Source organism: Mesoplodon bidens (genome assembly GCF_964165515.1).
Source record: "Mesoplodon bidens genome assembly, contig: HAP1_SCAFFOLD_49, whole genome shotgun sequence".
Taxonomy (NCBI): domain Eukaryota; kingdom Metazoa; phylum Chordata; class Mammalia; order Artiodactyla; family Ziphiidae; genus Mesoplodon; species Mesoplodon bidens.
Genome location: NW_027671810.1, coordinates 2183512 through 2207834, shown reverse-complemented (window position 1 = coordinate 2207834; position 24323 = coordinate 2183512). Strand labels below are relative to the sequence as shown.

The 24323-nt window shown below is 38.3% G+C and overlaps 1 protein-coding gene and 1 long non-coding RNA gene across 2 annotated transcripts in view; one reads left to right on the top strand and one right to left on the bottom strand.

The window, feature by feature from the left end:
• The window catches only part of LOC308611007, a 290376-nt gene that overhangs the window by 141090 nt on the left and 124963 nt on the right, over positions 1-24323 (bottom strand). The gene's annotated exons all lie outside the window — the stretch shown is intronic.
• Positions 11513-17951, top strand: LOC308610991 (E3 ubiquitin-protein ligase RLIM-like; the record flags this gene model as incomplete). The annotated part of the gene is made up of 4 exons (XM_081259944.1): positions 11513-11518; positions 13822-14062; positions 15394-16554; positions 17695-17951. 4 exons carry the CDS (start codon positions 11513-11515, stop codon positions 17949-17951), a joined length of 1665 nt encoding a protein of 554 aa, XP_081116070.1.

The following is a 24323-nucleotide window of genomic DNA, read 5'->3' as shown; positions in this document are numbered from 1 at the left end:
TTGGCTTATCTGCTCTGAAATAATATCTGAAAGACTCAATCCATAAAGTTTCCATATGGTTGAAAGCAAGTTGAAGAGTGAACCCTGGGTCTTAACATTATGTGTGTGTGTGTTTGTGTGTGTATGTACTGATTCATCAAATGTTAGGGAGAAACATTTTATGATAGAAAGAGCATTGGCCCCAGAGGCATGGGTTTAAAGTTCTATATCTGTCACTCTCTTGCCAGGAGGCTTTTTTAAAAGCTCATTTAATGACTCAGTTAATGCTTTTTTACATTTGAAAAAGAATGAGGCTTTGTCCAACTTTAAAGTTTGATGATTTTATGGTCACTTTTAGTTGCAGCTTTTTAAGTCTCCCCATCTAAATAAACTCTTAGGCTCCATGACGTGTGCCCAACCTAGACATGCCGAAGGGGCTTTGAAATCCTGGCCTGCTTTCAGCCAACTTTATGCATTTATATCAGCTGATTTGTTACTTGATAAAAATGTTCAGGATAATGCAGTCACTTTTTTAAATGCTGTAGAAAAGACCACTTCAGAAACAGATTAGAACAGCCATGATAATGGACCGGAGTCCTGAGGCATTGAGCTGAGAATTCCATCTCCCCCTGCATGAGAGAGGCAGATCGTTACCCTCTACAGCATCTGAAGTTGGGGATTTGCTCCCTACTCCCCTAACTCTGGCTAACAGCTTCCCATCAGCCTACCATCTGGGAATGAATCTGGACCTGCAGATTTATAGTCTCAGTTGGTACCGTGTCTTAGGATGTGGAGGACAGCTTGCTTTATTTTTCCCTAATGCTGCTTCTTCTCAATCTTAAGAGCTAACTCAAGATTTAGTGAATAATCTATACACACGTTACATGAGCTACTCAGATTCCCTCCTACATCGTGTCTTCCAGACTGAGGAGTTCTTCCAACCGCCTATTCTCAAACGGAAGTTCCTCCTCTCCCTCGATGGTTTTTGCTTCCCTCTGTATTTTAAGGTGTACTTATCAAAACTTCCTAAGAACTTCTAGGTTCAAACAAATTTCTATTTTGTCCAAGGGTAAGACAATACCTTTCACTTTGTTTCCAATATCCTTTGTGATAATGTCCAACAAATTTGGTCAGTGTTGGTTTCCTGGTCGTAATCTTAGACTGAACCTTCAGGCAACGGAGTCCTTAGGCTTTCTTCCGCAGTGATAATCAGTTCTCAGGGTCTTCCATCTCATAGAAGAGTTTCAATTATTTTACCTGAACTGTTTCTCCCTGCTCTCATTAGAGCTCCTCTGCTCATTTCAACTCCTCTTCATCCTACTTTGATGATATTTTTATTACCTGGAAGAACTTAGTTCTGTGCACAAATTTGGAAATTCTCCCATGGTACTTCTTATCTTGATCCCTTGAAAAAAAAGTTAAATAAGGCCGGTTCAATATGCCTTCTTAGGGGTTCCTATTATAAACCCTTTTCCTTCCAGAGAAAATGATCATTTATCCCAACTCTTCATTTACTCTCTAAGATAATTCTCTCTCCATCTCAAAACACTGTCTCTAATCCCAAGAAAACTCAATTATTTAGCTTTAGTGAGGTGTAATTGATATATAATAAACTGTACACATTTAAAGTAAAATAAATAAATAAACTCTCAACTATTTCTAAACTTCCAAGTATATATAGATAGCTGATTACTTGTGACCTCTCACCAATGGGCCTGTTCCACTCAACTAAAGACAACTATGCCGCAGAAATGCACTCAGTCTGTGTAGACTACAGATCTAAATGTCTACCCACTCACGGTGTCATAATATATACTTAATAAAATGCTCTGTAATATTGATGACTGTGGTCTTTAGTGTCCCATGAACCTAAACATGTTGATTAACAGAGTAAAATGTAGATTTCACTGTGTGTTATTTACAGGAGCTTTATTTTTATTAAGGTCATTGCTAGAAAAATATGTTTCTGCTAACAGTATTTATACTATACATCAAAAGTTAAAGTTATGATTTTGGCAAGATCAGACTCCTGATACTCACTTATTTAGTATTGCCCAGTAAATTTTCAATATTAGAATTCTTTATCGATGAAGAATAAAGAATTCATGATACTTTTATTATTCACCTTTTACATTTGTATCCACTAAGAAGCATTTTCACAATACATGCATATGAATATTTGTGGATTATTTTAACGTATCTTTCACAATGTTAAAATCTCTTTCAAGACCCTTTTGCTGTTAAGAGGTCTTACCTCTTTAATAATAGATGATAGATGATTTATTGTCATATTTGCCAATGAAAAGGAAAACCATGGCCTGAATTTGTGATGTCACTCTATGTAGACACTTATGCATGGAAATAACCTGTAGGTGTTACACACACACATATATAGTCCTATATATATAAGTATATATTTTTATATGTATATATTGTGCATACATATGTATGTGTATGTATATGTATATGTGTGTGTATGTACTCAGTTATCTTTCCACCCACCCATATATGCATCCATTGATCTATCCAGCTATCTTCCAACACACAGTACCCCTACAATGATAAAATAGGATCAGAGTTTCATAGAAATAGAGAGCCCAAAAGATCCTTAGACATAGTTTAAAAACAAAGAATGTTATTCTTAGAGGTGTAACTCTCCAAGATAGCACCAGGAGAAAGAACTCAGCTGGAACCTAATCCCCATATTCCAATTACAAGTTCAGTTTTCATTCCACCATACCACACTGTCTTTCGCACAGATATCTGTTATACAGATGGATAGATACTGATCCTTAGAAGACAGTGTCAGTGCTGAAACTATTTTCTGTACTGAACACCCTGCTGTCAACTAAATTCTCGTTTGAGTTTTGAAGTTTACTGATGGTTTCTATCAGTCCCAAGCCCTCCTAGGCATTTTTACACATAATCAATATGAGGGGAACTTCCTGTCTGGCATCAATCAGTTCTTTAAACCACAATTATCTCTTAAAATATTGTTCTTAAGTCAGGAAAAATGGATGTTAGTGTCAAACACAGCTTTGCTCACTCTCACACACACACACACACTCACGCAAATTACAAATAGTATTCGACTGCTCTATATTTCAGGCTATTCAATAACTAGATAAATGAAATATACTTTCTGTCTACATAATTTTTTTTTACTATGCCAAGGCATACACACTAGTTGTTCCCTGCAGTACCTGCCTAATGCAACTAAATTTGCAACAGATTTAATCACTGGCGCAGCTGAATATTTTAAGAGATTTCTCCTCTAGTAGGAAATTCATCTTTTTTCCAAGAAATGGGCATTTACCCACTCCTTTATCTCCAACTGAAGTAGTTCCGTGATTTCCTTCCTTTCTCTGATTTCCACGCTCCAATTCCCAAAGACAAGCTCATCTCTGATGACCTTTCAGTCTATGAGTATTTGGGGTAGGAGTGGGGGTAGTCCACAGTTAAAATAAAGTTTGTATACAATCACTTTCTATGTTGTTATGAAATTATTCTAAGCTTCCCTAATAATAAACTTACAAAGAAGCCATGCAAATGGTTCAGATGTGCATATGGAGATAACTATTATCTAGAAAGCATCCAGATTTCTTAAAAAGCCAAAAGAAAGACACTGACTCACTCAGGATATATGGAAATATAAGTGAGGTAGGTGGGCTAGAGTGTATGTCATTATCAATAAAGCCCTAGGAGAAAATCATAATTTGAAAAGATACATGCACCCCAATGTTCACTGTAGCACTATTTACAATAGCCAAGACATGGAAGCAACCTAAATGCCCACCAACAGATGAATGGATAAAGAAGACGTGTCATACACACACACACACACATATACACACACAATGGAATATTACTCAGCCATAAAAAAAGAATGAAATAATGCCATTTGCAGCAACATGTATGGACCTATCATATTAAGTGAAGTAAGCCAGACACAGAAAGACAAATATAGGGGCTTCCCTGGTGGTGCAGTGGTTGAGAGTCCGTCTGCCGATGCAGGGGACACGGGTTCATGTCCCGGTCCGGGAGGATCCCACATGCCGCGGAGCGGCTGGGCCCGTGAGCCATGGCCGCTGAGCCTGAGCGTCCGGAGCCTGTGCTCCACGGTGGGAGAGGACACAGCAGTGAGAGGCCCGCGTACCACAAGAAAAAAAAAAGAAAAGAAAGACAAATATAATATGATATCACTTATATGTGGAATCTAAAAAAAATTATACAAATGAACTTATATATGAAATAGAAATAGACCCACAGACATAGAAAACAAACTTATGGTTAGCAAAGGGGAAGGGGGTGAGGGATAAATTAGGAGTTTGGGATTAACATATAAACACAACTACATATAAAATCGAGGGCTTCCCTGGTGGCGCAGTGGTTGGGAGTCCGCCTGCCGATGCAGGGGACACGGGTTCGTGCCCCAGTCCAGGAGGATCCCACATGCCGCAGAGCGGTTGGGCCCATGAGCCGTGACCACTGAGCCTGCACAAACACAACAGGAGAGGCCACAACAGTGAGAGGCCCACATACTGCAAAAAAATAAAAAAATAAAAATAAAATAAAATAAAATAAAATCGATAACCAACAAGGACTTCCTGTATAGCATAGGGAACTATATTCAATATTTTGTAATAACCTATAAGGGAAAAGAATATAAAAAAGAATATATATGTGTGTATATATATATATATATATATATATATATATATAACTGAATCACTTTGCTGTATACCAGAAACTTATACAATATTGTAAATCAACTATACTTCAAGAAAGAAATTAAATTAAATTAAAACTAAAAAATAAAATAAACCCCTAGATATATTTTTGCATAACTGAATTAAATTCTTAAAACCCCAAAAATGAATGTTTTCACTGAATTTGAGAAATGAAGACTAAATTAAATCTTGGGTTTAGAATTAATTTGATTCATAATGGAAGGAAGTTAGAAAATAACATTTATTAAGAACAACACTGTTTAGCAATCCTATATGAAGATATAACACACAAAATATCTCCTATTACTTCCCTGTTAGAAGAGCTCTTTGCTTTAATACTTACACTACAGAGAATTTAATTAGTTCTCAATCAAATATTCTTCAGCCAGTGATTATACAGCAATAAAACATATTTGCATCTGCAAATTCAAGGTAACTTTTATAAGAACACAGTGGTTGGAGAAAATCTTGAGTTACATTCCAAATACATTGGGTAAAACTTCAGATTCCTGTGTAGACATTTTGAAAAGCCTGCAAAGTGTCACAGAAGAGGATGTGCAACTCTGATGTTACTGGGGTTAAGAGAGGCCATGTTACTGCAAAGCAATGTTTGTTAAAACCATATTAATTATTAGGTGATTAGGATATGATGATTTTAAATATCTATATTATAACAATTTTTTGTTTCTTTTGTTTCATTGCATTTCAGGAAATTTGTTGGGGTTGTTGGGCAAACATATAAAACATATTAAAGGTTTCCATTAAAATAATAGGAAATTTTTTCCTGGTTACATTTTAACAAAAACGGCTTCATTTTTACAAATGGATTCCTGACCTTAAGCAGGAGACACCTTTACATATAGTATCACATTTACTTTATTTTACATAGAATGTCACTAAAGTTTACCACAACCCATTTAGTTATCATTGCCTTTTACAAATAATGAAACTTAAACTGAGAGATTAAATAACTTACCCAATGTCACACAGCCCATGAGCGGGGGAGATCAGAATCCAATTCAATAGCCTTTGAAATGTTCACTATATAGTAGGACCATAGTTCAACTAATCAGGTATTTATTGAGTTTCTAACTGTGCATAACATTTGGTGTTAGGCATTAGAGGGGCACATAATGATGCCTACTTCTTGCATCACTACAGTTTACAATCTAGTAGAAGGCAAGTGCACACATTGTTCTATTTAAGAGTCTAAGAGGAAACAGGAAGTTGAAAAATGGCAAATATTTATGCAAACAGGAGTTTTACAGGCCATCTTGAAGGGCAGTGCATTTAATACAGGACTAGAAGGGTACAGATATTACAGAGAGGTTTGATATGAACTAGGGCATAAAGGGTAGGGCATCGCAAGCACAGATTACAATGTGAACAAAGGCATGGAACAAGTGACAGCACATGCAGAGAGATGTAGGTAAGGAAAGCCTGGAAGGTACTGAAGAAAACAAGTATACATGATACTTGTTAAAGGTAGCAAGGATAAGTCAGGGAGACTACTACAGAGGGGCTGTGTAGTAGGAGAGGGAGACGGGGCTCAACTCCTAATATAGTAAGAACAAGTAAGGATATAAAGGCAAGGAGCAGGGTGGGGGTCAGTGGATAGAAAATTACTAAGAGGAAACATCAGGGGTAAGGAGAATTCTGGCTAAACCAATTTGACAGAACTTTTTTCTGTAGTCAGGCTAGGGTGATAAGACATGAAGGGTGAGGGATAAAGAGTTTGATCATATATCAAGGGTAGAGGATTTTTGCTAAACTGACCCACCAGAATTCATGTTAATACTAGTCTAAATGGGCCAAGGACAGAGCCTAAGGTCAGGGACTAGTTAGAAAGAGGACTCAGAGAAGCCTGACTCAAGTTTGGTCAAAGAAGAGTGCTATGGTCTGAATATTTATGTTCCCTCAAAATGTATATGTTGAAATCCTAACCCCCCAAATTGGTGGTATTAGGAGGTGGAGCCCTTGGAAGGTGATTAGGTCATGAGGGTGGCACCCTCATGAATGGGATTAATGCCTTTTATTTCAGATTTTTTGTGACTATTATTATTATTTTCATTGAAATATAGTTGGTATACAATATAAGCTACAGCTGTACAATATAGTCATTTGCGATTTTTAAAGGCTATACTCCATTTATAGTTATCATAAAATATTAGCTATAGTCCCTGTGCTGTACAGTATATCCTTGTAGCTTATTTTATACATAATAGTTTGTACCTCTTAATCCCCTACCCTCTCCCCTTCCCTCTCCCCACAGGTAACCACCAGTCTGTTCACCACATCTGTAAGTCTGTTTCTTTCTCGTTATATTCACTTGTTGGTTGTATTTTTTAGATTCCACAAATTCCTTCATGAATGGGATCAATGTCTTTTAAAAGAGGCTCCAGAGAGCTCACTAGCCCCCTTCCACCACGTGAGGACACAGCAAGAAGGTTCTGGCTATGAATCAGGAAGAGGGCTTTCACCAGAATGAGACCATGCTGCTATCTTGATCTTGGACTTCAGGCCTCCATAACATTACAAAATAAAGTTCTGTTGTTTATAAGCTACCCAGTCTGTGGCATTTTGTTACAGCAGCCAGAATGAAAAAAGATGGAGAGAGAATCTTTGCCAGAGGCCCTTCCTTCCTCCCTTCCTCCCTCTGGCCTTTCTTCCTTACTTTACTTTTTTCACTCTCCAACGCATATTCATTTAGTATCTACTTTAAGGAACTGAATAGATGGAAAACACAGGTTGAGCTATAAAGATCACTATTCTTATAGTATACAGTTTATTGGAGGAAGAGATAAGCGTCTGTGACAGAGCATGACATGCACAATTTTATTTTAGATAAACTGGTCAGGAAGACCTTTCCATGGAAGTGACATTTAAACTGAAGTTTGAAAGATGAAAATGTAGTAATGTTGGCAAATCTAGAGTGATTTTTGCAAGGACTTACTACACATTTTACTTTATTCTATATGCAATAAGTTGTCAAATGTGTTTGAAGATAGAGCATGCATTCTAATAGTGTGGATAAGAGCTTGCATTTAGCCTGAATATTAAAGAGGCCCCAGGAAATCCGACCATAAGGAAACCCAAACTCTGCTCCCAATACAAATGCTACTTTTTAAAGAACTTTCACCCTTTGGTCAACCTACTGTCCATTGAATTTGTTGAGGTTTGTGGATATTAAGACTTAAGCAAGAGAGGTAACTTGATTATAGTACAGTAGTTTGAATTTAAGCAAAATGGTATGCCTGAAATGTAGGGGCCTTTTTGTAATGTAATTTGAAAATGTGGTGAGTTTCTTTGAATAGGCAACCCAGACTGACCATTCAGTGACTCTCCATAAGAGCGACTACAACACCCAATTAGCACCATAAAAGGGAGAGTCGACATGACAGAGATGTGAGGTGACCATTTTTACCCACACCACACGCTGCCATTGTGGTTACACCTACTGGTGTAAATACTTGGTGAAAGAGGCAGTGCACCTCCCTGTGACTGCAGGCTACTGAACAAAATCACCAACCTCCCTTCAATAGGAGCATATAAAATTCTAGGCCTGGAGAAGAACAAGTAATAAAGTAACTATTTACTCTCCCTGAGTTCATTATCCTCTTCTCTTCTCCCTACTGGGTCGAAGGAAGGCAGAAGATAGCATTAAAGCTCATTTTCAGGGTCTGCATGTTCAGTTGTACAGGTGGTGCACTGCAAATTTATAGGAGTGTCATTCACTTTCTTCTTTACATGAATGGTGCCCCCTGGGAATTTTAGAGTGCACAACCTGTGAATCTGTATACAGCAGGCCTGCTTAATTTGGTTTTGCTCATATATTGTGAGCTTTTGTGTTGCTTATTCATTTTGTGTTCTCTGTGTTCATTTGTTTTGAGAAAAAACCTGATATCCGTTTCATCCTTGGAACCGTAAAATTCATCTTTAAATATATCTATATAGGTAACAAACAGAATATTATTTATGTATATGTAAGTTTATTTATTTATTACAATAATCTAGGATGTAAGACTTTACAAATAAACAAATGTGCGGAAATATGAACTAACTTGTTTGTGAATCACAGACCTGGAGCGTGCCTCAGAGAAAGTATGTAAAATGGCTCAAAACTAGAGAAAGCATAGAAGCAAACTATCCACTGACACGGCACTAATAGAAAAGCTATCAGAAGTCTAAATCTGAGCAGAACCGGGAAGAAAGGAAATCATAAGAGGGATGAGACCTTGCTAAATAAATACATTTTTATTTCCATAATTAGAGGTAAGCATAAGGAAGAGATGAAACTAATTCCTAGTGTCAAGCCTATGTAAGTGGAAAGGGTGTGATTTCAATTAACAAGAATTTCATGTTTAGATTCAAAACAAGTATTTGTGTCAAAGAACCAATTCCAGTAGATTCCATGAGACATGCATATTTAGATTCATTTTTCTGCATCAATGCTTTCAAGCTTTTAACCCATCCTTCTGGTGGGAAAGAAAAAAACATAAAAATATGAAATATCTTATCAAGCTTTAATTATGTTTACTTCTTGATTTAAAATTACTCTTTATTAAGTTAAAACGAAGATATTCTAGACTAACTCCAAAGCAGAATTGAAATGGCACACGAAAATGATCAAACATGATTCAAGCATCTCATTTAACTGAGATTTTACTACGTTTGTGTAATAATGTCTAAAATTGTGTTTTCATTAAACACAGCAGAGTAGAGCAAAACAGGGAGAGTCATCCTACAGACCTTGTTTGAATCTAAACATATTATCTATTACTGTAACTTTGAGAAAATCACTTAATTTGCATCAGCCTCCATGCCTTTAGCTCTGAGAATAGTAATACCTATCTTGCATGGGGCTTGAGATCAAATAAGTTAAAACACAAGCAGAGTGTCTAGCAATTACAGTTGCTCAGTAAATAGCTCTTAATATTACCAATGGTCTCTGATGTGGGAAAACTATTACATAATAAAAACATCCTTAATCGGGTATCTATAAAATCAGGCTGAATGCAAAGAACTTCAGATTTTTTTTTTTTTTTTTTTTTTTTTTTTTTTTTGTGGTACGCGGGCCTCTCACTGTTGTGGTCTCTCCCGTTGTGGAGCACAGGCTCCGGACGCGCAGGCTCAGCGGCCATGGCTCATGGGCCCAGCCGCTCCGCGGCATGTGGGATCCTCCCGGACCGGGGCACGAACCCGTGTCCCCGGCATCGGCAGGCGGACTCTCAACCGCTGCGCCACCAGGGAAGCCCAGAACTTCAGATTTTATGTCCTCCCTTTTTTAATTTTTACCCAGAGAATAATGCAATTCAGAAAACAGAGGGAGAGATTAATTTCCACTTCAACTGAAAAGTCATCATTATAAGAGTTTTTTCATCATGTGCTATAGTACATTAAATATAACCATAAAATCTTTGTTACCTCTCTATTGAAAGGTAGAATGTGGTGTCCCACTTCTTGAATATGGGCTGATCCAGTGGCTTATTCAATCAACAGAATGCAAGAGAAAAGGTGTTCTTGCACTTGTGAGGTTAAGTCATAGGAAGACTTACAGATTCCAGCCAAGTCTCTTGAGGTGTTTGCTTTGGGTGAAGCCACTCACTATGTAAGAGTTCAACTACTTTAAGATATCCAGGTTGCTAAGACTCCAAAACTACACCAAGAAATTTCATGGAGAAAGACAGAGACAGAGAGAAAACCAGCCCCAGATTTTTCAGCCTGTGCAGCCCAACTCAAGCCCCAGATTTGTGAATAAAGATGCCATCTTGGTTGGACATTTCAGCACCAAAAGATGTGACTCAAAGAAAACTTAGCCAGAACCAAGGCCCCAGACATATGACACCAGTCAAGTTGTCTAATCTATCTCCAATCATTCAAACCACCACAGCTGAGGCCCAGTCATGATGGAGCAGAGATGAGCCATCCCCAGTATTCTTTATCTTTATTCTTAGCTCACAAAGTCCTGACTATAACAACATGGTTTCTATTGTATCTACCACTGCGTTTTGGAATGGTTTGTTATACTGCAATAGGTATCTGGAATATATGTCTTGATCATTTCTTACAGTTCTAAAGCCACGGAACTCCTTTTACCCATATTCAGGGAGAATGCTATCTCTTGCTTAGTTTAAGTCTCGCTTTGAGTCATAGAATCTGTTCAGAAGCTTCCTTGGACAGAGTCAGTAAAAGAAAACTCTTGATTACAAAACTCCATTATTACAACCAGGATAAAAGAACAGCCAAATCTGCTCACACACACCCCATTTTTTCACCACATCATAAACAATGGATTGGCCAAATTTTTAAGTGCTTGACTCTGTTTGAAAGTAAGCAGCTTTCCATCTTCAACCTCTTCCCCTCCAACTCAACTTAGAGTGATGCTCTAGTCAACCTCCGGACTTCCTGATGCACCTCCCATCTCTGAAATGAGAAGTGAAGAAAAAACATCTTCAGAAGACTTCTGATATCAAGACAAGGGATAGAACAAAGGCCAAAGCAGCAATATTGCCATCCAGAGGAAAAACTACTGAACCTACACTGCAATACTCAGAAGGAAAGTCAAGACATGAGAGAACTAAGTGTAAAGCACAGCTATATTGGTGGCTTCTATTTAAATAATCAAGGTCAATAAGTAGGTCTCTGGGATGATGATCCCTATACCCTGTTACTTGCACCAGAATTGGAACATAACCAGGAACAAATAGTTCAGGAAGCTAGAGTCATTGACACTGAGAGCCAACTACAGGGAACACCAAACATCCGGGGCTATTAGTTCATGTGCTTCTGTACCTAAATTTGGAATGACTGTAAGACTTTCTGAATCTTCAGGTAACTTGCATACTATTCTAATCATAAGCAATCATGCTCCCTCTTAAGCTAAACCATACAACTTCAGAATCAGGTGTTACTTCTTATTGGTACCACTGTCCACTAAGCAAAGACAGAAATACAGAAAGTACAGAAGTACTCCTGACCCCTGCCTTTCCCTCATATATTCCCCCTCCCCACTTTTCCATCTGTCCCATATATTACTAGGTTTAATCAGTTCTGCTGCCTAGAGATCTGTTAAAGTCCTTCATTTTAATCATATTCCTTTGCCTTGATTCAGATCCTTGTCATCACTAGCCTAGGCTGCCCTCTATCTATTTCTGACCCTCCCATCTGAACTGTTGCCCTTCATATTCATCCTCAATACTGCTATCAATATTATTTCTAAATTGCAAATTTGACCATCAACTGTCTAAAGACTTCAACATCTTTCCATTGCACTAATGATAAAGTCCAACTTCTAAACATGTCATAAAGGTCTCCATTTTTTGGCCTTGCTCTGCCAATTTAACTAATGTCTTTTTTTAGTAATTAAAATCTACTATCCTTGTTGTTTTACGAGTGTTAGCAGTTGCTGTTCTCACTTTTGAAAATATTTCCCCCTTTCATTCACTTAGAAAACTCCTATTCATCCTTTAAAACCCAAATGCAGTGAAACCGATTTTCTCTCTCACTCAAATCACTTTCTCCTCAAAACTGTAATTTTACCTCTGTGTAGCTCAATTGTTTGTTATACTCTAATGACAACAGATTCTTAAATATACTCATCTTTGTATCTTAATATCTGATAATATGACTGACATTTAACAAACGCTAAACATACTTGACACTTGAATTGATTGAATTGAATTAAACTGAATCAATCACTCTCAAGAACACTAACGATTGTTAGGGTTTCCTGCATCAAGAGTACAAATCACGCTGAATTTTCATAATACTGCTAGTTTTGATTGAGGCACAGCAAACAAGTTTACAACAGATTTCCCCTGTGAAAAGAATAACTTCAGTAAAAGATAACAAATACACTCAGAAGTCCATAAAGGAGGCAGGGTAGTCTAGGGGATTCTGTTCTCATCCAAAGACGTGCTGAGATTTGATTCAGAGGGGAAAGATTGATTTTTCTAGCTTAAGTTAAACGAGGCATCGAACAAATGTCAAAAGCAGGACATAGACTTAGATTCTTCACTGTCACACCAGTAAAGTTACCATCCTTCCATCTCCTTGAGAACAAACAAGAAAGCCTGCTGTGGACCGTGAACAAAACAACAACTGTGAATTTACACAGCTCCTTAAACTTCTAAGCTGTGTACTGAGAGTGAATTAGAGGTCTCCTCCAGATAGCATTGCAAATGAGCGTTATTTTATTTTCACCAAGCCTTTCAGGTGATACATGCGACAAAATCAGCAAAGTCAGTACTCACTGTGGCAGACAAAGTAACTATTATGTATCTGTCCTAAAAGTTCCTGTGATGTTCTGGCTAGTTTTGCTTAAGTACTATTTATAATATTTATGAGAAAGGAGGACAAAAATGAACGTGATGCTTTTGTGGAGAAGGAATTCCCTGGCTGAGCAGAAAAGCCTGCCAAAGTTTTGGTGTTTCTTGTTTGTTTGAAACAAGACTGAAGGACCATATAATGCAAGATGAAGCCATTAACAGTTAAAAGGGAGAGGACACACTAAAGAGACTCAGCCAGGGCCCTGGTAAATTATCCAAAATTGTGGGCTTTCTTAGTGAGAGTCTAGGATTTGAGAAATTCATGAGGAGAAAAGGCGGAGGTCCCTGGGCACCTGAAAATGAGAATTGCTGCCTTGAACTAGGCTGACTTTGGCATGGCATTTTGAAGAAGGCAGTCATATGGAATGTAACGAATAAATAGAGCATATCAGAGCCTGAAAACCTGAGGATAGGCTCATGTGGGTGAAACGAGGTGAAGCACGGTGCTTGGTACACTATAAACCCTCAGTAACATTGGCTGGTTTTGAATGAAATGAAACCTAACCTGAATCCAGTCCCTACTAGGGTAACAGCGGGGAAGATAATGGGTGCCTAGGCAACGTCTAGCAAGTTCTGGGCTCGAGGCGGCTCCCAACCGTTGCATCACCAGGGGCCACAGAACTGAGTCGGGAAGGGAGAAGGGAGGAATCTGTGCGGAGGGTCATCCGACTGAGTCGGAACCGGACACTCTGGCAGGAAGTAGAAAGCGAAGAAAACGAAACGACCATTGGTGAATTTCAACGCCACGTCGTGAATTTCAGATAATTTTCCACTTGTTTATTAAGGTGGAAAACTCGGATTCCAACGATGAAGGAGATGGAGTTTCGGCCCAACACATAAGTCAAACGGACCGATTGGTTCGGGAAGATTTCTCCAGGTTCGTAAATAATCTGAGTGAAGAAGATTACGAATTTATGAGAGACAACAATCTTCTAGGCATTCCAGGTGAAAGTACGGAAGAAGAGTTGCTGAGAAGACTTCAGCTAATTAAAGAAAACGCACCACAAGACTCAGATGAAAATACAGGTATATTTTGCTTTTGGAGGGAATAGGATGGGATGAATAAGGAACTTCATAATAGGAAATAGTAACTTCATAATAGGAAATAGTAAATTATACAGAAGTGACTTACATTCATTTGGTAAGTAACTTCTCATAAAAAGAACTGGCATTTACTTGATTTTTGGTGAGCATGTCAAGGTCTGTTTGTTTGTTTTCCTGATTCACATTTGGGTTGTTTTAATTGGGAAACAGTGCAAAGTAGCCTATTTGTATTTTTCTTGGTTTTCTACTTCAACTGAAAGTCCCTCCTACTTCCTGAATTATTTTTTCTACATAGACATGTAAAAAAAGCAAACAGAAATATTCTCCACTGGGGACAATTGTGCTCTCTTCAACACCTGGGGACATTTGACAATGGCTAGAGATATTTTTGGTTGTCACAGGGGAGGCATGGGTGTTACTAGCATCTAGTGGGCAGAGGCCAGGGATGCTGCCAAATATCCCACAATGCACAGGATAGCTCCCCAAAACAAAGAATTGTCCAGCACCAAAATGTCAATAGTGCTAAGGATGAGAAACCCTGCTCGGACCTCAGGTCTGGTGCTTTCCCTCCCAGTGTGAAGTAGAGGATTTTGCTGTCTAATGAAGAGGATACTATAATACTTTGGCTCTTGAATATGGTCTTATATGTACCATGCTAGGTTCAGTCTATTCATTTGATCTGACCTTCAATTTAATGTCAATTAAAAATCTTGGTAACATTAAGAAGTATTCAAAATGAAAACACTTTTAAACCTATAAAACTTGTTTATGTTTGGGCAATAACCTTATATTTTAAAACAGCTTATCTATTATCAAAAGCACATAAGTGAAGAGCCTAGAAGTAGTCATGTTGGAGACTAATGAAAATTAGACAATAATGTAAATTGAACTAAACTACTAGCATTGTACCTTAACTGGTGTTTACCTTGTTTAATTGCATTAGTGTTTTGACAGTGGACTGAAAAAAAAGTCTCTTGACATTCCTCCGACAGTGGTACACAGGGCTGTGTATATGATGAAATACTGAAACATAGACTTCATCCGGATTCCCTTTTTAAAAAATTCTCTAAGTTTATCTAGGATTAGCTCACTCTTTTTGGATGGAATCGAAACTTTTCTACCTTTACTTATAAATCTACACAGTGCAGTTTATAAAATATTAACTCTATAAATGTGAAATCAGTTGAAAACATCTGAGTATTTAAGTTCTCATTTTTTGTTTATTTTTGAAACAAAGTTTCAGAGTGCTATTTTATGATGGTTCTAATTTTGGTGGTTCTTTTATGCACCCTCCACATTTTTTTTGTTAACAGACAGAGGAGACTCTTCAGATGACGTGTCTAGTGGTGACTCTCTAATAGACTGGCTTAACTGTTCTGGACAAACTGAAAATATGACAAGTGGACAAAGAGAAAACCAATCTTGGAGAGAAGAGAGCCAAATTAATCCTAAAAGTGATCAGTTCATATTCAGTTTAGAAATAAATGTTAACCTTGATAATGGGAGTCCAAATCTAGAGAATGAATATGTAGCATCTGCAAGACTTCCCAGAAGAGAAAATATGGAAGACAGCCAAAGGCAAGTGGAAAGTCCACAATCTGAATCAATATTTACAAGACCATCTATGTCTGAACAAGATACAACTGAAACATTAATGGAATTCCCACCTACCACAAGTCAGAGAAGAGCAAGAAGTAGGAGCCCAGAGTATTGGAGAACCAGAGCAAGAATTGAAAGTTGGTCGCCTCCACGTTCACTTAGGGAAATTGTACAAAGACTGAATCATAGTATACCCTCTCAGAATTTTGAGCAGCCTCTGCTAAGTGAGAATGCGAGATTTTCTAGAACTGAGCACCAAGAAATATTGACACAGCAAATGACTGGATTTGAGTTGCAAAATAGCGGTCTTATTGAAACTTCTAGAACAAGGAATGCCGTTCATGGAGAAAATTCTCCAGATACAACCAGCAGTGGTGAATCTTGGGGAATGAGGGAAATATATCCAACCATACCCTTCAATCTTGAAGTAGGACAAGTTCATTCTGGAGCATATTCTCAGAGAGACAGCAGAGCTAGTAGAACTCAGTTAACATCTGAGACACCAAACAACACTGTCACTTCTGAAAGTGAACGAGGACTGAGGCATATGTATTCACATTCTGAGCGGGCAGGTGTGAGAGCTTATGTCAATACCATTAGAAATCCCGATTGCAGAACTTTAAATACTAGCTTAAATGATACAACATCTGTTCCAATTCAGAGCACGTTAAGGCAGACAATGGCAGAATTTAGTAACTCAAGTAAACTTATGGAGAGTGACAGTAATTTAGAGCATAGTGTCTCACCTCCAAGTCAAAACATGGAATGGCTAGAGTCACCTAATGGTAGTAGTAGTGGTACATTTGGTTCTGATTCAAATGCTAGCTATGATACCCATTCAAGTTCCACAATGATTTGCCATTCAAGCCACAATTGTATGTCTAGTTCCAGTTCTAGTCCTATTCCCGGTTCCAGCTCAAGTGATGAAAATTCAGGAATTAGCTCACTGATGTTTGAAGGCAGTGAAGAGACAAACTTATCATCAGACTTATCATCAGAGACCAGCCAAGGGGGTAGACAAATTATCCTTGACAGTAATTTAGAGCATAGTGTCTCATCTCCAAGTCAAAACATGGAATGGCTAGAGTCATCTAATGGTAGTAGTAGTGGTATATTTGGTTCTGATTCAAATGCTAGCTATGATACCCATTCAAGTTCCACACTGATTTGTCATTCATGCCCCAATTGTATGTCTAGTTCCAGTTCTAGTCCTATTTCCGGTTCCAGCTCAAGTGATGAAAATTCAGGAATTAGCTCAATGATGTTTGAAGGCAGTGAAGAAACAAACTTATCATCAGACTTATCATCAGAGACCAGCCAAGGGGGTCGACAAATTATCCTAGACAATAATTTAGAGCATAGTGTCTCACCTCCAAGTCAAAACATGGGATGGCTAGAGTCACCTAATGGTAGTAGTAGTGGTATATTTGGTTCTGATTCAAATGCTAGCTATGATACCCATTCAAGTTCCACAATGATTTGTCATTCAAGCCACAATTGTATGTCTAGTTCCAGTTCCAGCTCATGTGATGAAAATTCAGGAATTAGCTCACTGATGTTGGAAGGCAGTGAAGAGACAAACTTATCATCAGACTTATCATCAGAGACCAGCCAAGGGGGTAGACAAATTATCCTTGACAGTAATTTAGAGCATAGTGTCTCACCTCCAAGTCAAAACATGGAATGGCTAGAGTCACCTAATGGTAGTAGTAGTGGTACATTTGGTTCTGATTCAAATGCTAGCTATGATACCCATTCAAGTTCCACACTGATTTGTCATTCACGCCCCAATTGTATGTCTAGTTCCAGTTCTAGTCCTATTTCCGGTTCCAGCTCAAGTGATGAAAATTCAGGAATTAGCTCACTGATGTTTGAAGGCAGTGAAGAAACAAACTTATCATCAGACTTATCATCAGAGACCAGCCAAGGGGGTAGACAAATTATCCTAATAATATCTGATGAAAGTGACTCTGGGTCCTCCCATAATATGCAACAGTTTTTCCTCTTAAATGAAGATGATCTATACCAAACTACAGGACTCACCAAAGCACAGATTGACAATTTGGCTGTAAGATCTTTTGGTGAAAATGATGCACTAAAAGCCTGTAGCAGTTGCCTTACAGAGTACACAGAAAACAGCAAGCTTCGCATACTACCTTGCTCCCATGAATATCACATTCACTGCATTGATCGCTGGCTGTCTGAGAACTCTACCTGTCCGATTTGTCGTAGGCAAGTAGTGGATTCCAATGAGAGTGAAAATCCTGATTGAGATCTGAATTCTCAGCTATATAAAGTGTTATAGGGCTTCCCTGGTGGCGCAGGGCTTGAGCGTCGGCCTGCCGACGCAGGGGACTGACAATAAAAATTAATTTCACACCACAGCAGTTCACTGAATTTCAATAAAAACTTAGCATGTGCACTGGGTTGGGATGTTCCTGATTCCATGGGAGAAATGTCTTAATATGATAAAATGAATCTAGATATATCCTAGTAGTATTATCTCATCATGTAAATCCCAGACATCTCTTAGCCCTGTTCAATCCTTGTTGTGCATGCAAACAAACAGAAACCCAACCAAATATCAATAATTAAGAAGCCATTTAAGACTACATTAGAGTCATTCACATAAAGAAGTCATGTTACATTCCTAGAATGCCATAAAAAGCTTTGAAACCCTTCTCTTCCTATCTATCTCCACAGCAGTTTATCCCACCTCCCTAACACTACCTTAACGTTTCGCCTATTCCCCACTACCAATGTATCAGTCAGTTCTAGCTAAAAACTGATGGCACACTTTAAAAGAGTGATGGAATAGCATTTAATGAAGAGACTAAAGTGTGTAAAGAATGAAGGGAAACCAAGAGATGATGAAGTACCCTGAGGCTAGCAGCTGTGAGAAGCCAGTATTATAACCACTAGGTTTGAAGGGGCATAGAGAGATAGCAGTTCCTGCAACCCAGAATGTCTTCGAGTTATAGGAGAAGCCCACCCAACAAGAGATGTAACCTTAGAAAATGGCATCCACTGCCAACCTAAAGTTTGGAAGGGGGCAGATCATGGAAATAAATACCCTTGCCTTCTTTCCTCCTGACTTCTAATCACTTATCAGTAGGTCATATTAACCCAACCCAACCTGAAGACACAGAGAGACTGGTCCATGAAGCTGATAAAGATCAGCCTCCTGGAATCACGAAGCAGGGTTAAGAAGGATGGCGAGTAGATCCGGTAAGCAAATCAGAGACCATCTACCACAACCAGCATTCCCAACTCTCTTCAAACCCAGCCTGTGTACGCTTTCTGGCCTCTTCCGCTTCCGCTTGTTCTCTATTCCACTCTATGACTCAGCTCTTTAACAACCCTCTCTAATTTCCTTTCATTTACTCAGATCTTGTATTTTTAAAAGTGATAAGATGACAAAGCCTTAGAACTTAATTACCTTTCTCTTAAACATGTCACACTTTGATTTGCTGTGATTGTAAACAACTAAGGATAAAGGGCAGTTATAGGTATGTCTTTAATTTTTGCTTCTTCAATATATTCGAGCTTCAATTTCTTTCTATATATGTTTAGTTCATATAATTAATTTTTAAAACAGATTCTGATTTCTTATAAAGGGTTTTATGGTTTATATATGACTCTTAATCATATGATTAAGAGTGAATTCATGTGAATGACCCAAAGTAGCCAATTGCTGCTTGCAGCCTCACAAGCTGCAATATGAAAGCCTTAAAGGTAAAACTTGGCTTCAAGAAACATGTCTACATAGTTCAATTCTAACTGTCCCCAGTAAAACCATCACCCCAAACCCCGAGTATTTGAAATCAAAATTTAGGTCATGCTTCCTTCCAACCTAAACATAGTGAAGGATTTTTCTCCTAATTCAGCCTGAAGGCTGTTTTTGGGGGGTTGTATTGGCCAGTCCAGAAAATTTTGCTTAAATTTTTCAATCCTGGTATAGGTGAGAGTACATTGTATTATAACCTAAAGCAATAATCAGAAATTTTGTGCAATGTGCAACCTATACAAATGTAGGCAGTGTTAAGTATACACCTTCTCTAAAAAGTTAAAGTCAGCAACATCACTGACCTTTCTTTTCTCTGTGAATTGCTGGCAGCCACAGTATTTGCACATAACTACAAAATATAAATGGGGAGTGGTGGTGAAGTTTTTGAAAACATCTTTGAGGTAGCATATTTTTCACACAGAAGATATCTGCATGGCCAGAAATGAAGGCTTGGATCAAACCTCTGAAATTTACATTAACTTCTGAAAGTTGTTTGAATAATCTGATTTTTAGGAAGTATTTTTGATATCAGATATACTTCACTTAAAGTGAGTAGAAAAATTATAACAGTACTTGGCTTTCATACTATCCTAACAGATTAAAACCTTCCAAAGGATGATAATTGCTTAATTAATGCTTCAGTACATTCACATGCACCTTCTGTGGTCGACAGAATTCTAAGATGATGCCCAATGATCTTTGTAGGAGCCCCTCCCCTTGAGTATGAGACCTGTGAATGTGATGGAATATCATTCCCATTATTAGATTATGATATATAGCACAGTTGATTGGCAGATTATCCAAAGTGAGCCTGACCTAATCAGGGGAGCACTTAAAAGGCACAGAGAGGACTTCTAATCCAGATAAGATGGTTTATACTTCCCTCTCCCTACTCCCCCTTTATACGCACAACTATATATCCTGGAAATAATATGAGACAACCAAAGGAGATCTCTGAAAGATCTAGAGAAGGTGAATTGCCTAGGAACCCTCAGAATGGATGAACAGCCTCATGGCAGGGCACCTTATGACCCTCTACCAACAAAAAAATGTGATCCAGGCCCAGCATTTCCTAACTCCCAACTGAGTAACAGGAAGTGGCTCAAAGAGGCTCTTCCTCCATCACATCAAATGGGAATCCCCCAAACACCAGGCGAGCCTTGCAGAACTTGCAACGACGAACAATTGGAAGCCCTGATGACACTAAGTGACCAGGGAAAGTGCTTTCCTTCCCCACTGGGCCTGAGATCCCCCTTCACCACCCAGACACGTCAGTGGCTAAGGGTCCCAGCAAAAGTGCTCCTACCACAAAAAGCTCCCGCCTGGACAATGCTCTCCTCAGATGGGCCTGAGACTCCTCTCCCCTCCCCAGAAACATCAGGCAACTTGCTGGTACCGGCAACGGAGATCCCTCCACAGAAAGCTCTCAACCTGGTAAGCACCCTCCACTCCTTACAGTCCAGGGAGACCCTGTCACAAGTGCCTGGCCCAGGAAGGACTCTTCATCACGTGTTCCAGAGATGCCCTTCCCTCACCAGAAGCACCAAGTGCCGTATCCTGGGGAAGCTACTTCAGACCCCATAAGCAGCATGAGAAGGGACCAGAGGTAACCCCACCTGCACAAGAGAAACAGACCAAAAGAGTACCACAAAGGGTCAGAAAATTAGGTTATCATGGAACCACCGTCCATAAAAGTACAGGAAATGTGTGCCAAACCTATAAAGAGTGAATGCCTGCTAAAAATTAAAAAAAACAAAACACTTTAAATAGGGACCAAAGTATCCTAACATAATAGCCAAAATGTCCAAAAGACAATAAAATATCACTACTTATACCAAGAACCAGATACATGACAGCTTGAATAAGATGGGACAGATGATGCCAACAGAGATGAATTAGATGTTAGAATTATCTGACAAGGGTTTAAAAATGCTGATTTCAGACCTTTAAGACCTCGAACACAGAACCTAGTCACTCCATGCCAGTATCCCCACCTATAGGACTGTGAGCTAATAAAGGGATGCTGTTTTAAGCCATTACATTTGTACTAATTTCTTCTGCAGCAACAGACTACTAATACAACTTCTCATCTAGGATCCATCCTGTACCTAGAAAATGATTAGAATGAGTCCTAGACAAGTAAATGGCTTAATGTCTTGGTTCTAGGCCCACTATAACATTATATTCTACCATTTTTCCCAAAAATGGAATCCCTAATTCCTGCTACTGAAGCTGCTAGAAGACAGTATCCTTCCTGTTTGAACAACCACCAATATCGTATCGCTCTAACTTTACTTCACATCACCCTATCTCATTCTACCAGTGTATGCTGCTTATATCATAAACCCAATTTAACACTCTGACTTTGAAACTATAGAGCCACTTATTTTTCTCTCAAAGCGATTGCTGAGTATTATATTGCTCTTCCAAATCATATTCCTCTCTGTCTGCCCTGACAAATCAGAAATGGAGAAGATTTGTACCTGAATCTTCTGAGCTCAACCTGATACGTTTTTTACATTACAGTATATCAGTTTAAATACACAGCATCACTGTGGTTGTGAGCATAAATATTTCCATCTTAAGAATTTTCTCTGTATTTTCTTGGTAGTTTTTAAAACATTTGTTTATTTTGGCCTAATTCCAAAAAAAAAAACCCTTATCTGAATAACAAATTCTTTTTGAAAGTAGTTATAGCCTGTGGATAAGTTTTTGATAGCAATATAAAGTCTATCTTTTTTGGCTAACCCTGAAAATAAGTTGTGCTCTCAATATTCCATGAAGAATTAAGTATAAAGATTCTTTTGTAAATGCAAACAAGCCTGAGCATCGAACAACATGAACATCAAAACACTGCATGTACTGGAAAGTTCACAAAGAAATGTGACGTTTCTGTTAAGTAATATTACTTGTTATCCATATGCAATACTTTGAGATCTTCAGTATCTTCTTTACTACAATTAACCAAACATTTCATGTCTTTTCATTATTTGAGAGGTGAATGTATACTCCCTTCAATGAGAAGTTCCTGGTATGAGAATTTCGAATGGAAATCTGAACTGCATTTCTTTTCTGTGACTTCATTTAGGATTTGAAAATTCTTTACCTTCCTAACTCAGGCTTTTTCACTATGAAATAAGAGGCTCTCCTTTGTGTGATATTCAAAACTCTCCATTTTTAAGCATCAAGCCAGCATCTTTAACATCACTGCAAAAATGTGGAGATTTGGAAAAGCATGTTGGGGAAAATCCTTTTTCTCTCATCCACCATTCGTAGAGGACAGACACTAATTATAAGCCAACTCTGGGCTCTGGGTTCTCCATTCTCACATCACTAGTCACAACACAGTTATCTACCACCCCTGGCCTTGTCATCTTCTATTCTGGAAGTGTATTTTTTTTTCTTTAGTAGCACTTGTGACTATCTAAAACATTTTTTATTTATCTTGTGCTTGTTTTCTTCCCCATTCCTATCCCAAAATAGAAGCTCCAAAAGATCTTTCTTTTTTTTTAAATTACTACTACATTTCTAAAAACTAGAACAGTTACTGGCATACACACACACACACTGCTTCAGAATTTTTGGCCACTGTGAGCATCCCAGACTTATTTTTCACCCTTTATTCTCCAAAGAAAACCTATTTTAATACTGTTACCTACCATCCAGGATTTGATGTATTTCAACCTAGATCTCTCTCACTTACCTAACATATTTGTATAGGGTTTCTTGCCTATTAAGTTATAATACCTGCCAACCCTTTTCAAAATCACTATTTCAGGCGTTCAACACTGACCAAGAATGTGCCATGCCCAATGCTGGGTGCTAGGGTTATAGTTACGAAGTACAGCACTTATCATGAAGAAATGTATTACATTTTAAAGAAGGCAGCTGAATAAACATACAGTAACACTCTATGTCAGGGATGCCCTGACACAGATTCAGATACAGGATAAAATGGAATGATCTAGGAGGAGAAATCTACACTAATAATTCAAACGTCCTTAAAGTTGGGTTATATCTGAGTTGTATCTTACAGGACTAGTAGCAATTAGCCAATGAAATGAAGTCATTAATTTTATTCTAAGCAAAATAAACACTGCATGCAACAGTAAAGATGCATTGAAAATTTAGGGCTCAGTAAACAGTAAGTATGAATCATCATGCTCTGGGGTAGAAGAGGAAGAGATGTAAGTACATTAGCAAAAAATGAAGAGATGAGGCCAAAGAGGCAACAAGTGGTATTGTGTATCAGGCTGAAGAGTTGAACTAGATTTTCTAAGCAATGCACAGTCAACACGATTTTTTTTCCTTTTTTTTAAATTTTTTTTATTAGTTTCTGCTTTATAACAAAGTGAATCAGTCATACATGTACATCCGTTCCCACATCCCTTCCCTCATGCATCTCCCTCCCTCCCACCCTCCCCATCCCACCCCTCCAGGCAGTCACAAAGCACCGAGCTGATCTCCCCGTGCTCTGCGGCTGCTTCCCACTATCTATCTAACTCACGTTTGGTAGTGTATATATGTCCATGCCTCTCTTTCGCTTTGTCACAGCTTACCCTTCCCCCTCCCCATATCCTCAAGTCCATTCACAAGTAGGTCTGTGTCTTTATTCCCGTTTTACCCCTAGGTTCTTCATGACATTTTTTTTTAAATTCCATATATATGTGTTAGCATACGGTATTTGTCTTTCTCTTTCTGACTTACTTCACTCTGTATGACAGACTCTAGGTCTATCCACCTCATTACAAATAGCTCAGTTTCATTTCTTTTTATGGCTGAGTAATATTCCATTGTATATATGTGCCACATCTTCTTTATCCATTCATCCGATGATGGACACTTAGGTTGTTTCCA